The 15664-nt window shown below is 43.7% G+C and overlaps 1 protein-coding gene across 2 annotated transcripts in view; it reads right to left on the bottom strand.

Moving 5' to 3' along the window:
* The window catches only part of VAT1L (vesicle amine transport 1 like), a 1079371-nt gene that overhangs the window by 511043 nt on the left and 552664 nt on the right, over positions 1-15664 (bottom strand). For both annotated transcript variants that reach the window (XM_069216812.1, XM_069216811.1), the window contains exon 4: positions 12547-12689. In XM_069216812.1, coding sequence (XP_069072913.1) covers positions 12547-12689 — 143 coding nt within the window. The remainder of the gene's footprint in view (positions 1-12546; positions 12690-15664) is intronic.

Raw genomic sequence — 15664 nt, 5'->3', positions numbered from 1 at the left:
CACTGATGTGGCACTGTGTCACCAGTAAGCCACACCATTCTCGTGGTGTCCTCTACTCGGGTGATAGAGGCCGGGAAGCAGACATGGTGCCCCTTGGCTCACTCTGTGTGGAAGCCTATCGCTGGCCTCCTGCAGTCAAATCAGTATGGCATTCTGATGAAGCGGTGCAGACCTGAAACCTTCAATTACACTCTGCTCCACCCAGTTGCCTCTGTGACTACAGCTATACATTCATGAAGTGAATTCTGGGGCATTTGGGGCCCTTGCTGCTCTGGGTATTATCTGGCAGATTTATAACCAGAGACTCCTACTGCACTTGATGAGGAGCCACTGTGATGCTAATCAGGCAGAATACCCTCTTGTGAATATCTTCCCACCCCTTATTTGCCAGCCATGCCCCCCTGTGGGTTGCAGGTAGATACTAAGAACTGCACAGGCAGTGGGAGCAGATTGCTGCCACACCCTGTCTTGTGTGTGTGGTCATTGAGACACCACCGGGCAGGCATGACACAGTTGTGTAATGTGGCCTTTTGCGGCCTCTCTGTGTTGAAGTATAAGATGCTGCAGGATGCAGTCCACCACAGCTGTACAGCTTAGTTGGTGTTACACTGTTACTGGTAAGTCAAGTGAGGTGAGCGGGCCAACTCCCGGTCTTTATCGCCATTATGTGGTGTTATCCAGCAGGTCACAGTGCAAGATACAGACACCGCAGAATCCATGCACAACTCTGGGAGCCAGCTCTGTTTATTATTTCCTGGCATGTCTCCAGCCTATAATCCTCAGCCTCCTACAGTAAAGGAACCACCAGAAATCTCTGATTGATCAGGCTATATTTTCTTGGTTCTTCATTTTAGGGTAAGGACTGAGGTGACAGCACTATTCTTGAATTAGTCCTGGTGATGAAGCACTGTTTTGTGTTGCTGGATTTCTGAGACCACATTTTCCACTTCTGCATTCAGTTACCTTACTTTCCACTTTTCCCAGTCCGGTTTGTATCTGTACAACCATCTGTTCTATTGATGCCGCTTTGCCACAGATGGTTTTGAATGAGATATGTAGGTCTCGTAGAATTTCATACAGGGACTTTCACGAACGATAAGACTAGCTAGGTGTGAGCCTTGGATTTACTCTCTCTGTCTGGCCTTACCCTTAGCCTGAGGAACAAAAAAAGTTGGGTCTTGTCTCTTGAGGGTTTACATTTGTATTCCTTTGGAGGCATCAGCATGACTTAGAAGATTCAGCAAGCACTAAGAAGAGTTCCATACACACCTGAAATGCTTTGCAGTCAAGAACTGGCAGATGTGTCTGTAATCATGGCACAAAGAAGATTTACAAGGGCAGCCCACCCATCCCCCTGAGCCCTATTCCTGCTGCCACTCCACTCTCAGTTCCTGTCTCATTATGGAGCTCCAGTGAACAACAGGACTCAGGAATTTCTGTAAAGTCCCAAGACCAGATGATGTTGCTGGCCATCAGTGCAGAAGGCATTTTAAACACCAGAACCACCAGCACTACTGCAGAAACCATTCACCACAGTGGCATTATTTCAAATAAGGTAGTCTCTATATTCAGAGGCCGCTCCGCCTTTACTAATTCCTTCTATGCCAATTAGAGCTGCAGCCCTAAAATCTACAGATAATCCAGTGCAGCACCACCTTCTGCTCCCTTGATTTCGCATGACCCACAGTGACTTAATGAAACTTAAAAGGGCCTCTTCTGCAAAGTACCTCTAGGGGGCCCTTCACTTCTGGAGCCAGTCAGGGGCCTGCACAGAGTGTACTTATTGTGCTGAGGGGGTCCCCTGGAGCTCGGGGCTACCCCGCACCACTGGGGCTGTGGGAGCCTTTGTTATGCCACTGATGACCCATTATTTTCCACAGAGCTGTTTTATTCACCAGTGGGATCCCTGCAATATTCTAATTCTTTCTACAAACTCAGTGAACTTGGAGAGGAGGCTGTTCTGCAACAACTGCAGCAGGCAAACTGTGGAACAAACTCTTTCTGAAACCTCAATCCACATCAAACTGCATGCTTTTTCTTAAAAACCTCAAAACCTGGCTCTTTTATATAAATCAATATTGACCAATTTCCTTGCTGTTCTCCCTTTGTTCTCCTTCAACTTACATTTCTGGTTTCCATTGGCTGAGGTTCTAGGACCTAGCTCTTTTTGAGCATTTGGCTATGCTTTATAAATCACAATTACAACTTGCAGAGAAGAGGCACATCTCACAGACCAAAGAAGGAAGCCTAGTTGGAACTCTGAGAACCGATGAGCATTTCAGAGCCTGCATTGAACCCTACCCAAAATACTAACTTTTGTAGAATTTTTCTCCTAAAAAATCATATATTGTGGGATTTTTAAGTCGCTATTAAAAAAAATAACTTCAGTTCTTGAAGATTGGGAAGTTGACAATTTAAAAAAAAAAACACAAAGTTAGTAAAGTACAATTTACTAAATGTGGACAGACCTAGCTTTGTTAACGTCTTAAATATTTGTATTCAGGGACTTCTTAAGGATTTTGGGTGCCATGGGCCAAAAGTATTTTGAGGGCCCCTGTTCGGAACAGCTTTGAATTGATGTTCCAATGTCAGGTCTTTCATGTCCTCTTTGGCCAAGTCAATGGCAGTGCACAGGCACACTGACCCAAATTCTAAATGTATTTACATATAATATTTCAGAATTAGTGCCGTGTTTTCAATGCTGTACCACAGTAGCAGCTCACTGACATTACTGCAAATAATCTCTGTGATGCCCTCCCATTTCTCATAGGTGAGTTCCTGTTTTGATCTAAAAGAAGCTTTTTTATAGATGTTGCACTAAATATAAACCCAACATTTCTCTACAGAATGTCTGTAAAAGTCTGTCACACATCACCCAAATTAAGAATAAATTTAAGGAGAACGGTATTTAAAACAATCTATTTAAGAATTATTCAAGGTCATCAGGGCAAGACTCTCAGCAGAACAGAACTGGCTCTTTCAGGGGCCCTCTGAAAGGCTGGGGCCCTGAGCCAGAGCCTGGCTTGCCCAAGCCTTAAAATGTCTCTGTTTGTATTTATCACCTTTTAAATTAAAATGCCAAGATACCTCTTGTGATTAATGTTCCTGCTAGAGAGAGAGATCGAAGTTTTGACTCACCATTACGACGAACAGAGGGTTAAAGTGCCTACTGCAAAGAACAGAACTATATTTTATGTGGATAGCTGAGTGGATTAGTAAAGCCAGCCTGTAGAAGTGCTCTAAAACAAATTCTTGTATGTGGAAGGAGGGCTATGGAGAGATGAGGGGCATATTTGCTGGGTGGAAGGGAGTGAATCCAAAGAGGTAGTCATGGGGTGGGAGGGCTCCAAAAAAGACTGTTGCACAGGGTGCCGTCAACGATAAAGCCGGACCTGAATATGGTACTATGGGCGTAATAATGATGTATCAGTATGTTTTTTTAGGCCTATCTAAAAGCAAAATCTAACCTGCCACATTTAGGATGCACCTTAAATTTGGCTTTCAACACATTAAATTCTTCTTCATCATTTTCTTCAACCATGATAAATCGATTGTACTACTGAATATCAACAGGAACAAGATTGTAGTGTGCCATTATTGAGGACAGAATATCACAGGACAAAATATTGAAAGGTAAGTACATTTAGGAAAGTATAGATTCACTATTCCTAACTCCATATATATGTCCCTTGAATATATATCTAGTGCATAGGTACATAGGGAAGAATAAATTCACTAATCGTAACTCCATACATGCAAAGGTACATATATTTTGAGTGAGCTCCAGAAAATCTACGCTTTCTTACAGGTTGATATTTTTTTTCTACATTTCGCTTGCGATATTTAGATCCATCTATCATCTGACTTCGATATCTAGTATGCACATCTTCTATATCTATATTATGAGTGGTAGTACACTTTAAAAAAATACCTTTAAGAATTTACAAAATAATTGAACTTTGACATCACCTTTAAACCTTTTCTGGTTTACATTTTACCTAGAAGTGATTCCATGATTTCTGTGTGTCATTGTACAGTCGGTTTTTCAAATTTATACAACAAAATCAGCTAATGGAAAACCGCTAAATGAAAATGTTCAATTCATGATGCCTATACATTGGTTTTTGGCTGTGTTATATATTGCAGTAGCACAGGAACACTGTAGACAGATCTCAAATATACATTTTCATTCAAAGAGCTCCAGCTATCTAATCCTGGGAAACTGGATTACATAAAGATGGTTTCTGTTTCAAAATAATGGAGTAAGTTATATTAGGAGTGAAACCCTCAATAAGTGAGCTTTGTGATTCCTAGTGGTTCTGGACTAATGAGGAATTAAAAGGCATACAGAAATACCACTCCCCTTGATGTTTTCTTCTCTCCGACATTTCTCTTGCTAAAATCAGATCAAAAGTGAGATGGAAAATTGGTTGCACTCTGTACTGGTCTACAAGTCAAATCACAACAGAATCCCTCAGTACCACTGGAACGGTGTGGAATAAATGTGTCTGTAGTGTTTTAGAACTGTAAGTGTCAGGATCCCATGACTAGGGGCAGACTTAAGAAGGACATTATGTAATTGATCTGGGAGGTGTTAGGGTGTGATCTTTAACGGTTATTGGTATATTGAGAGTTGGGTTGAATGTTTGTCACTGACAAGTAAAGATGTTAACTAAGAGCTCCATGTGTGCTGTGTTCTTGTGCATGCTACCAGGCTGGGGAGAACACAGCAACTGACGACAAGGATGGGATACGTGCCCCAAAGAAACAAAAGTGCTCTGTCTCCGAGTTTGAAAGAAATAGCAAACAGCTCGTGTGTGCCGCATGCGCCCAAGCTGAAACGAAGATGCCTGCAATTGGTGGATGTGGACTGCAAGCACCACTGTAGCCTGTATGAGGCCTTGTGGAGCAGTTGAAGGCCCATCAATGAGGCGCCCGTGGAGAAGCCCGCCAAGACTGGCCAGCAAGGCTGAGGAAAAAAGAAGGTACTGTGCAACAACACCGAGCCATCACTCATACAAAGAAAATGCTAAAAGCAGTGACAAGGAGGTACAAAACAGGTAGCGAAAACAAGATAAAATGCTACAATGCAGTGACAACCAGGTGTCAGAAATAAATACATGCTCACCAGTGAGACCAACAGTCATGATTGAAGCACCAGGCACACTGGTTGAGACCTGGCAGAGAGGACGATCCGTGCAAAGTAGCAAGGAACATCCATTACATTCTGAATTTTACGAGGCGGCTCGAAGACTTGACCCACCGTTATCAAAGTTACAAGTTGGGGCGGAAACCGAAAGTTGCCGAAATTGCCAAATGGATGAAAGCATAGATGAGATCGTGCAAGAAATGGAAAATGCACTCACCATCAAAAGTGAAGAAGGTGCAGTACAAACAATGAGCCTGTCCAACGCCCCAAGCTAAGGCACAGAGCCAGTACTTCCATATGGAGCGGATTCAGGTACACAACAGACACTGCCTGAACAGCACATAAACAGCAAGTTATGGAGCTCACCCCTGAAGGCCCTTGTGGCTTTGTGGCCACCAAGAGGGCATAGACGGATCACATGAGGTTCCCTCACTTGGATGAGAAAGTGGAGCGGGAACTAAGGGAGTGTCATTTATGCAACTGCCTGTCTTCCAAGATGACCCAGCATCCCCTGCCAATGTTGGATCTCCCTACACATAGATGGAAAGAATTACTGTTGATTTCTTTGGGCCTCTGGCCAATGGGGATCACCTTTTGGTGATCATTGACAAGCATTCCCGGTTTCCTCTAGTAGAAGACGTTATCCACAACCCACAACTAATTGGCTAGTTAACAGCTTTGCAGTGATGGGGTGTCTTGGTTCCAGCTTTCTTTTCAGGCCTGCTGTGGGGGAAGGAAGAGTAGATATGATCTAGTGGTTTAACTGAGTCAGCCATTTTACTTTTGGACTTTGTCAGATGAAAGACTAAGTTCACTAGTGGGGTGAGGTAGGACATTGTGGCCAGCAGGAGGTTCCACAAAGCTCAATATGGTGAATTCAGGATCATGCTGTTATTTTCCATTTTGATGCCAAATGGACTGAATTTGAAATCTGTTACTCCCATGATCACTTAGCTGCTGGGATCATTTGCCCAACATATATTGCTCACACTCTGTATGTTTGTACCTTGTCTTTTTTCTGGAGCTCAAAATCCTCCAACGGGGCAAGGCTTGGAGCTGCAGATGTGTAAGAATCCATGGCTGGATATCTTCTCTGTGAAGTCCCAGTGAAGCTTTGTTTTCTTTGGAAAACGATCTAAGCAGGATGAACCAATACATCTTGAATGTAGAGGTTATACTGCCTTAAGGTACCCTTAGCACCTTGTCACAGAACCCCCAGGTGTTGAAAAACCTTCTACAACCTAACTTCAGAACACTAGATATCTGCCTCCTGGACACCCAAACCTCTCAGACACTCGGGGCCAGCACATAGTTATCAGTAGGAGAATAGATTAACCATTCAAGATCCCAATCCACGTCTAATGCTTAGGCAGACACCAGCTGTTTTTTCTTCTTCTCTTACTCCTGTTCTAGTGGTGTTCTGAAATCTCTGTGGTGGGAGCCTTTCTGATAATAGTCACAGGCTATTGATATGTGGTGGGACATAAGCATATCTTAAGAAGGTTTCCACTCTCTGTTCAACCCCTTTTTGAAGTATTTCCAGAAAATGTACTGCAAATCAGTCCCAATAAGCACTGTTATGGGGTCTTTAAAAGTTAGTAGAATACCACTTCAACAGTTAGCGCTTTTACAGATCTCCCATTCAGAGCTCTATTATATGACTCACTGTCATTGGCAGTGGAAAACCTACCCCTATCCTTCCAGATAGTGTGCACCAGATCATTGCCTAACAGACATTGTAAAGGCATGACAGGGCTCGCACCTACTTTTAGAGAACCTGAGACCACCCGACTCAAAGGGAACCAGAGTTACTGGGTAGTGACTCTCTCACTTGTCTGCCACTACAACCTGGTAAAATGTATAGGGGTTACCTGCTCTGAGGACACCAGTTTACACCTTACAATAGTCATAGTGGCTCCTGTGTCCCTCAGAGCCTTCACCATCTGCCCAGAAATATTAGAAGGCATGTGAGATTTGGACACTATCTCTTTGTCATCCAAGGACACTAGGATAACTTTTGCTCTTCTGCTGTCTCCCTAACAATAAAAGGGTCAATCACCTCCCCAAGCATTATACTGGCCAATCCTGGGGTCTGCCCACCAGTAGTGGCAGTGCCGTCTTGGGACAGTTGGCATCCCTTGTGATGTGACAAAACTTGCAGCACTTTTGGCACTTGAGGATAAACTTACCTGTTTTCTTACCAAAGAAGCCATTTTGCATTTGTTCAGATTGGGGCTGGGTCTCCTTCCCTGAGAACTATTTTGTGGGCTTTAAGAGAACTTCTGGTTTTTATCTCTCCTCCCCCACCAATCCCCCACCACCCCCCATTTTCTGGTGGGAACCCTGACCACCCTTCTGGGAATCTTCCCCACATGCCTTTTTTGACACTCCGGTGCTGACTCGGAGGTCCTCCTCCTTTGAAAGCTTCCTAGGGTTGGTGAGCTTACTATTAACCAGGTATCGGTTCACCTTTGTAAAATAGGTACACTGCATGTGCTCTCTAAAAATCAGATTGCACAGCCAAGTAAAATCATTAACTGTTCTACCCCTCACCCAATCACTCAGTGCTTTGCTGGAAAGAAATCCAAGAAATCTACCCATGATTGGTTGAGCACATTCCTTACCCTGAATCTGATGCAGTACTTCTCAGGATTCAGTACAAAATTCAAACTTGGTGAGTAAAATGACCTTCATAGGACCATACTTCATTTGATCTTCCACCTCTGATGTCAAAAGGGAGTTCCATCTCCACTGTGAGCATGTGTTTCCACATTCTCCCTCTGTGATTCTTTGCATTCTAAGAGCTACTTCATAGGCAGAAAACAATTAATCTTTTTCATTCCCCACCACACAACTGAGCACCAGGTCTTGTGGTATGTGGACTCTCACTTCTTCATTTGACACTAAATGCATTCTGCCATCATTGCTGCTAGAGTCTACTTTCTTGACATGAAGGTCCAGCTTCTTGAGGCTCCTTTCATGATCAACTCTCTTCTCCTACAAGGCCCTCTGAGCAGCTGCCTTCTCCATCTTGAGTCTGGCCATCTACATTCTCAATTTCCTCCCAGGTCTCCTGTCTGCCAACTCTTCAGGGGACAGGCTGTGGGAGGACACATTGGTGGTCATTACGACCCTGGCGGATTACTTCCGCCAGGGCCGCGGGACGCGGTGGCACCGCCGAAAGGTCTCCCGCCGGTTTCCCGCTGCCCCCAAGGAATCCTCCAAGCCGGCGCAGCTTGCTGCGCCGGCTTGGGGATTCCGACTCCCCCTCCCGCCATCCAGTTCCTGACGGTTCTCCCGCTGGGAACCGGATGGCGGGAGGGGGAGTCGCGGGGCCCCTGGGGGCCCCTGCAGTGCCCATGCCAACGGCATGGGCACTGCAGGGGCCCCCGTAAGAGGGCCCCAAAATGTATTTCACTGTCTGCCTTGCAGACAGTGAAATACGCGACGGGTGCAACAGCACCCGTCGCACCTTCCCACTCCGCCGGCTCTATTACGAGCCGGCATCCTCGTGGGAAGGGAGTTTTTCCCTGGGCTGGCGGGCGGTCTTTTGGAGACCGCCCGCCAGCCCAGGGAAAAACTCATAATACCCTCCGCGGTCTTCTGACCGCGGAGCGGTATTATGGAGGGCGGAATTCTGGCGGGCGGCCTCCGCCGCCCGCCGGAATCGTAATCAGGCCCATTGTTCCTAGCATTAGCAGGGGGCTCTATGTCTGCTACCAAATTGGCTTCCCTTTCAGGCAGCCCCTCTTCCAAGTCCAGCTTCTAATCCTTCTCTTGGTCCTCTGCTATCGCTTGCAACTGGCAGGCCACACCTCCAAGCCCAGAAGGCCTTCTGAAATTCCTGCTTGTTGGAGCTTCTACTTGCTGGCAGTCCCCTCTCCTTGCAGTATCTTCTGAGCTCATCTACAGTATAGCTTTCTAGGTTGTTGAGCTCAAACTTCATGCTTGCAATTAGGGTCACAGACATAAAAAGTCAGGTCGAATGGGGTGAATTTGGAAAAAGTAAAAACAGGACAATCAAGGAGATATAAAATGAACTGGTATCAAATTATTTATAATAGGATTTTAGTGTTACTGAAAACAACTGACTGAATGGCACTGCACAAAACCCAAGTACTGAATCTCACCACTGAACACCAATGTGAGAACTTGGGTTGTTGTTTGAGGTGAGTGTGAGCCCTTCTCAAGCAACATAATCCTTGTCAAGGTGAACAACAAAAAGTCAATACGTTAACCTGTGCTTAAGCCTCTGGTAGCTTGGCAGAAAAGCAACCTAAACTTAAAGCAATGTGCAAAAATATGTAAGCAGTACTCAAAAAAGTGACAACACAACACAGATAAAATCCTAAATCAATTTAGAAAAATAGAGTAAAACTTAATAGATGATTGGACACCAAGAGGACAAAAGTCCAATCAGTAGAACCAGAGGTAAGAAATTTCAAAAGGCTTTAGTCCAATCTAGCACCTACAATATCAAACCGCCAACTGCGAACATCTAGTAGCGAGCGACAAGGGCAAAGCCAAAAGGTATGGCTGACCATGACGGAGAGCAATTTGGATACAAAGAGTGGATTAGGCCCGGTCTCCAAATACCTTTGGACTAAGAAGAAATTTCAAAGAAAAATGTCTGAGAAGGGAAATTTCAGTGGGGAAAGGCAGCTGGCGGTGTCTGAGGAGGAAGTATCGTCATTGGGAAGCCACAGGACGAACTCACAGTGAAGATTTCTACATTCAGACTTAGGGCTTCATTATGAGTTGGGCGGTTGGAACACCTCAGTTTCAATACGGCGGGGGTGAGGCGGCCATCAAGCCGGCAGCATCTCCAATGTTGTATTACAATGTTTTCACCGGGCTGACCGGCAGAAACGTCTTATTACAATGTTTTCGTCAGTCACCCGGTGGAAAGAGTGTGCCAACATTTGCCTCGGCTCCTACAGGGAAAATAGGCCAATGCAGTCGCACACAGTATGATATGGTTGTAAGCAGTGCAGGCACCCCCTTGTGGCTGCAAGCACTGCTTTCTTCAAGCCTTTTCATGTCAGGGACCCTGACATGAAAAGGGTGGTGGAAAGCAAAGCAGTGATCAGCACAGTGGTGCTGACCACGACTTTGGCTGGCACCAACCTGTCAGCATCCATTATCCTGGCAAAAACAGCAATCTCCTGGTGGTCCTGATGCAAGGATCATAATCCAGGGGTCAGACCACCAGATTTGCAGTGGTCCTTGTGCTGCAGCTCATTTTGTGGTCCTGTGGACCGCCAAACTCGAATATCTCCAGCAAGACGAAGTTGGAGGCTGTAGCTGACGAGGGCTCCAGAAGGCCGGACACGTTCTCACCAATAGCAGTGAACAGGATTTTCTTGAGGCGTAGGAGAACATAGTGGGACCTACTATGAGGGTAGGCTGATTGAAAATGCACCTTAGGGTGATCAGCAAGTAGGTAGGTCCCGGTCTCCTCTTTTTTCTCAGAACACTTTTTGGCAGAAAGTAGTTTTGAGTCCCACACTTTGGATTTCGGCTGGTTGGGCACATTTAGCAGCATTAACAGGGGTTCATGACTGTAGGGCATCACTTAGAGCGTCAGGATTTATTTCAGGCTGGTTCAAATGTCATTTTTAAAGTTTTATGTCCCTATAACTCTGAACAGGAGGCCAGCAAACAGGCCCTTGGAGTCACTCTGGTGTTCCAGGTTCCAAACAGAAGAGGAGGTCTCAAGCAGCAGAGCAGTGTTCATGGAACAGCAAAGCAGTCCTCTGAAGTACACAGCAGGCCCCAGGCAGCAGGGTAGTCCTCTGAGAGTCCTCCGCATGTCCAGATGTGAACTGAAGAGTGGTTCTGAGGGGCCTATGCTTATGCCAGCTTTGAAGTGAAGGAAACTTCAAGAGTGTTCCCCCCACAAAGGGTCCTGGAATTTCCTACCTCTCTGCCCAGGCTACACTAGGTTGGGGTCACAAAAGGCTAATGTGAAGTTATATATCTGTATGCTGAGGCAGCTCCTTTGAAATGAAAGTGGGAGTGTGCACAGCTCTACCCCTCCAATCCTGTCAGGGTGGCACATCCCGCCAACACCTAGTTCTCCCTTTGTGTTACTGCCTGGGAGATATACACAAAGGCCAATTGCCGACAACACATAGTCAAGTGAAACAGGCTACAGGTATCAAATGGTTAGGACAAGAAAATGCCAACTTTCTCAAAAGTGGAATTTAAATTACAATTCCTTAGGGACCAAGCATGCCATTTCTACCTATTCCTGAACAAACATTATCACTTATGAAATGCAATAAGATCACCCAATGTTATCTTATGAGAGAGTTAGCCCTCACAATAGTGAAAAACAAATTTAAAAGTATATGTCCAACATTTTAAATACAATGCACCCCACTTTATGGGCTGTTTAGGACCTACCCTAGAGGTGACTCATATGTAGGGAGTTTTCAGCTTGTCAGAAGTATTTTGTCAGGTTGAATTGGCAGTTTAAAACTTACCACAGACTGCAATGGCAGGCTGTGACATGTTTTAACAGGCTGAATAAGTCGGTAGCACAATAGGTGCTGAAGGCCAACTAGTAGCATTTCATTGTCAGGACCTGGGTACAATGTGAACCCCTTTACTAGGGACTTATAAGTAAATGTAATGTGCAGGTCAGATGTAAGCCAATTTAACATGTTTTAGGGAGAAAGCACCAGCACTTTAGCACAGGTTAGCAGTTGTAAAGTGCACAGGGTCCTAAGGCCCACACAAACAAATCAGCAAAACAGGAGAGAAGAAGGAAAAACGTTTAAGAGAAGACCACCCCAAGGCTAACAGGTCTAACAGGGATGTATCCCTGTCCACCGTTATTTTGCACACCATACCACCTTAGTTTGGACACAGTTGTATGCAAATCAGTCTTGACCCTGCTCCAATGGGAATATTCCAGCACGAACTGTCACATACTGAGGCGAAACCCATTATGGGTTGCTTGTATTCCGGCTCAGGGATGAACTGGCATGGCAGTTCAGGCTGGACTGTTCCCATTGGGAGCTGACTGGCATATGGCTAGGTCCACACTGAGGTAACAAGGTGTGCAAAATAACAAAATACTGTGATGTGACCCATAGTGATTACCAGGGTCTGTGATTAAGGAAAGCTTACTACCACCACTTTTTATGTATACTTAGCTACACTTCAGCACTATGAAGTATAGTTGAAGAAGTGAAGTGAAATTTATACTAGCAAGAACAACAATTGACTCATTTTGATAGATGGGGAGTCAATTACTTTGGCAGCAACTCAATTTTATCATGTAGATCTTCTGATTAGCCCACTCCAAGATTCCAGAGAAAATTATTTTGTTACTTAACCACAGACAATCTTTTTTGGCTTTGAAAATGCATATTAAATAGATTCCTTACCTTTTAACTTCCTGGACGTAGTCTGCATTTCGGTCAAAGAGGTGAGTTAAAGAATCTTTAATAGCTTCATGTTTGAACGAAGATGCTGTTCCAAAAACAGTTACCTTGGGGATGGTTGAGCAGAGCTGGGCAACAGCTTGACCCTGAAAACAGAGGAGCATAAGTGTCAGCCCGCTATATTCCTTTTTCAGTATCGTTTATGACCTGTACATAACATATCACTCTTCATATCAAGGGATTATGCATGGCAGTACAATTAATTATGTACTTCACAATGTTGCTTTCAAATTATTAATATAACTGTGCAATGATAAAATACAGCAATTACTATAACTTTATTAAACATACAGTGTGCCTGATAAGGACAACGTTTTAGCTTTAAATGTTACAACTTTCAACATTCTCTAGCTTAGCTGCACACTCTGGTATAGTTTTATTGTATTACGGATTCAGCCACAACACTCAAGCCATTTCACCACCTTTTCTCTTATCTTTTCTTTGTAGGTTTGTGTTACCAAAGACCCTTCGATTTGACTAAAATTATATGTATAACTTATAGGCATTTTCAGCTAGCCCACTTCCTCCATTGGTCCATTATTGTCTCAATCACATGTTCTTATGCCCACTACAGCATACAGCATGATGCAATTGATCAGCCTACTTCAGCCAATGGCTAACTTCACTGTGAGTGATGACATCATGTCCTTTGACAAAGAGCACATTCACACACAAAGTAGTTCCCTTTAGTGTAGGAACTACTATGGCAATGTGTGCTTTCTGAGACCAAAAACATAGCTTTGCTTTTAGACAATGATTTTTGGATTGTTGATGGAACAGCAGTTTCCCCATTAATACATTTTTCAATTAAAATTTAAAAAAAAACAATTGACAAAGCAATAAGGTTGGCATCAAATACCAAAATTAATAACTTTGCCACTGCTTGTTGTGTTTGTTTTGCTACTGCTGAATTCTTTGCTCCTATCTGTGCTCTACTCCTCCAAATATGGCAACTGGTAATGTTACCTGGCAGAGACCCACTTGTTAAGCACAGGTTCTTATCAAGTCCAAATATGAATAATACATTGTATTGCAAGTTTATCAGAGATAAAACAAACTTTATGAATCTTTGGGCACTCAGGAGAAAGAGATCTGTTATTTGGAAAGAATTGAGGATTGGCAGACTGTTATTCACAGGAGCAGATTATCAGTCTCATCAGGTTTGTAAAAGAAGTGTTTCAAGAAGAAAAGAAGCAAAATAGATGAAAGAAAGTAGGTTTATTTATGGAAAACAGCACTAAAGAGTAAGAGGCATATTTATACTTTTTAGTGCAAAACTGCACTAGCACAGTTTTGCACCAAAAAGTTTAGCACAGGCTTGCGCCATTCCTGAGCACCAGCCGGGCGCTATAATTATGGAATGGCGCAAGCAGGTGCAAAGGCTGGGCTAGCGTATTAAAAAAATGACATTAGCCGGGTGGGGCTGGTGGTATGGGAGAAGGGGGTTTTGCACCAAAAAATTACGTTAGGCTGGTTAGAGTAAAAAAGAATGACTCTAACCAGCCTAGCGTCACTTTTTGATGCAAAACCATCCATACCACATGACTCCTGTCTAAGAAAAGACAGGTGTCACGCCCACCACCCCAATGGCCAGCACAGGGGACCAGTGTCCCTTGGGCATGGTCGTTGAACCCTGTGCCATGCAGGGGGGCCCACATTGGGCCCCCGATGGCCCTTTAATTTTTTTTTTAATTACTTACCTATACTTTCCCTGCTTTCCTGGAATGGGGTCCCCCATCTTCTGGTGTCGCTATGGTGGGGTTTGGGGGTGTTCCTGGGGCTTGAGGAGGTCACTTGTGGACCCATTCCACGGTGTTTAACCATGGAAATGGTTCCACAGGTCCCTTGACGCCTGGTCTGACCCTGGTGTTAAATAATGGTGCAAAGTAAGCTTTGCACCATTATTTAGCCCCTCCTCCCACCCGTGCATCATTTTAGCATGGGGGATAAATGTGGGGCTATGGGGTTAGCACCATTTTTAGATGAGAACACCTACATTGAATATCAGTGATGCAAGGTAGGTTCAAGCATCTAAAAAATGGTGCCAATTCCAATATTTTGATGTTAGACGGGTCTAACATCAAAATATAAATATGGAGTTCGTTTTGCGCCGAATTTGCGTGAAAAAATGTTGCAAATTCAGCACAATGGGGTATACCAATGTGTGTGTGTGCTCTTCTGCGGCACAGTGCAGTTATGAGCTGTGTGCCATGCTTTTACAATGGATGGTAAATCACTGCTATGTTCTGTGTTGTGCCTTGCCTACTCCAGGGAAAAAGGTTAGTATATACTATGTTGATTGATCTTTGATGGAAAACTTTCCATCTTTTGGTTCTGTAACTAAGCTTACTTAACAAAAACAAAACGAAAAACTGAATTGTCTCTTGGTGCCTCTATTAGATATTAATATTCCTCAACTCAATCATACTAATTTTATTAACTTACCAACTCAGCAGCTGCCCTGCAGATACTACACAGGTAACTGAGCAGATGCATTTTTACCAGCTTCATTAGCTGAAAATGCTTTAGAGACTGGATGCTTTGAATACAAATTAGGTGGTTGTTCTGAGTTTATTTGTTGATTGGTTTAAAAATTAAAATGATTATGGTTACTTGATCATGGTCAGAGGGTTTGAAGCTTTCATTTTACATTTTGGCGTCTAGAGCTTTACATCATGTCAAAGAGAAGTTGTCAGGGACAGTTCATTATTTTCGGATTATGAAGTTTTACCACTAATGCAGTTATATATTATAGATTGAATTGTGCTAAAAGTGATAATTGACATATGCTAGATGAAGTTTCTTAAGTGGTTACCATATTACTTCGCTTTTAAAAAAAGTGTTAACATTAAGACATAATCGTTAAAATTATTTAAAGATAAAATGGTTCATGCTTAATTGATTTTCGAATCAATAGTGAATAGGGATAGCATGTTTTGTAGTTGAAGTTCTAGAATTATACACTTAAGAGATTATATGGTACAGAGACGTTTATATTCATAGGATACAGCAGACTTCAGACCCAAGAGCAATAAGTACAAAGGTACATTGGCGCCATTAT

The sequence above is a fragment of the Pleurodeles waltl genome, chromosome 12, assembly GCF_031143425.1.
Source record: "Pleurodeles waltl isolate 20211129_DDA chromosome 12, aPleWal1.hap1.20221129, whole genome shotgun sequence".
In the NCBI taxonomy this organism is placed as follows: Eukaryota; Metazoa; Chordata; class Amphibia; order Caudata; family Salamandridae; genus Pleurodeles; species Pleurodeles waltl.
This window is presented reverse-complemented; position numbering and strand designations above follow the sequence as displayed.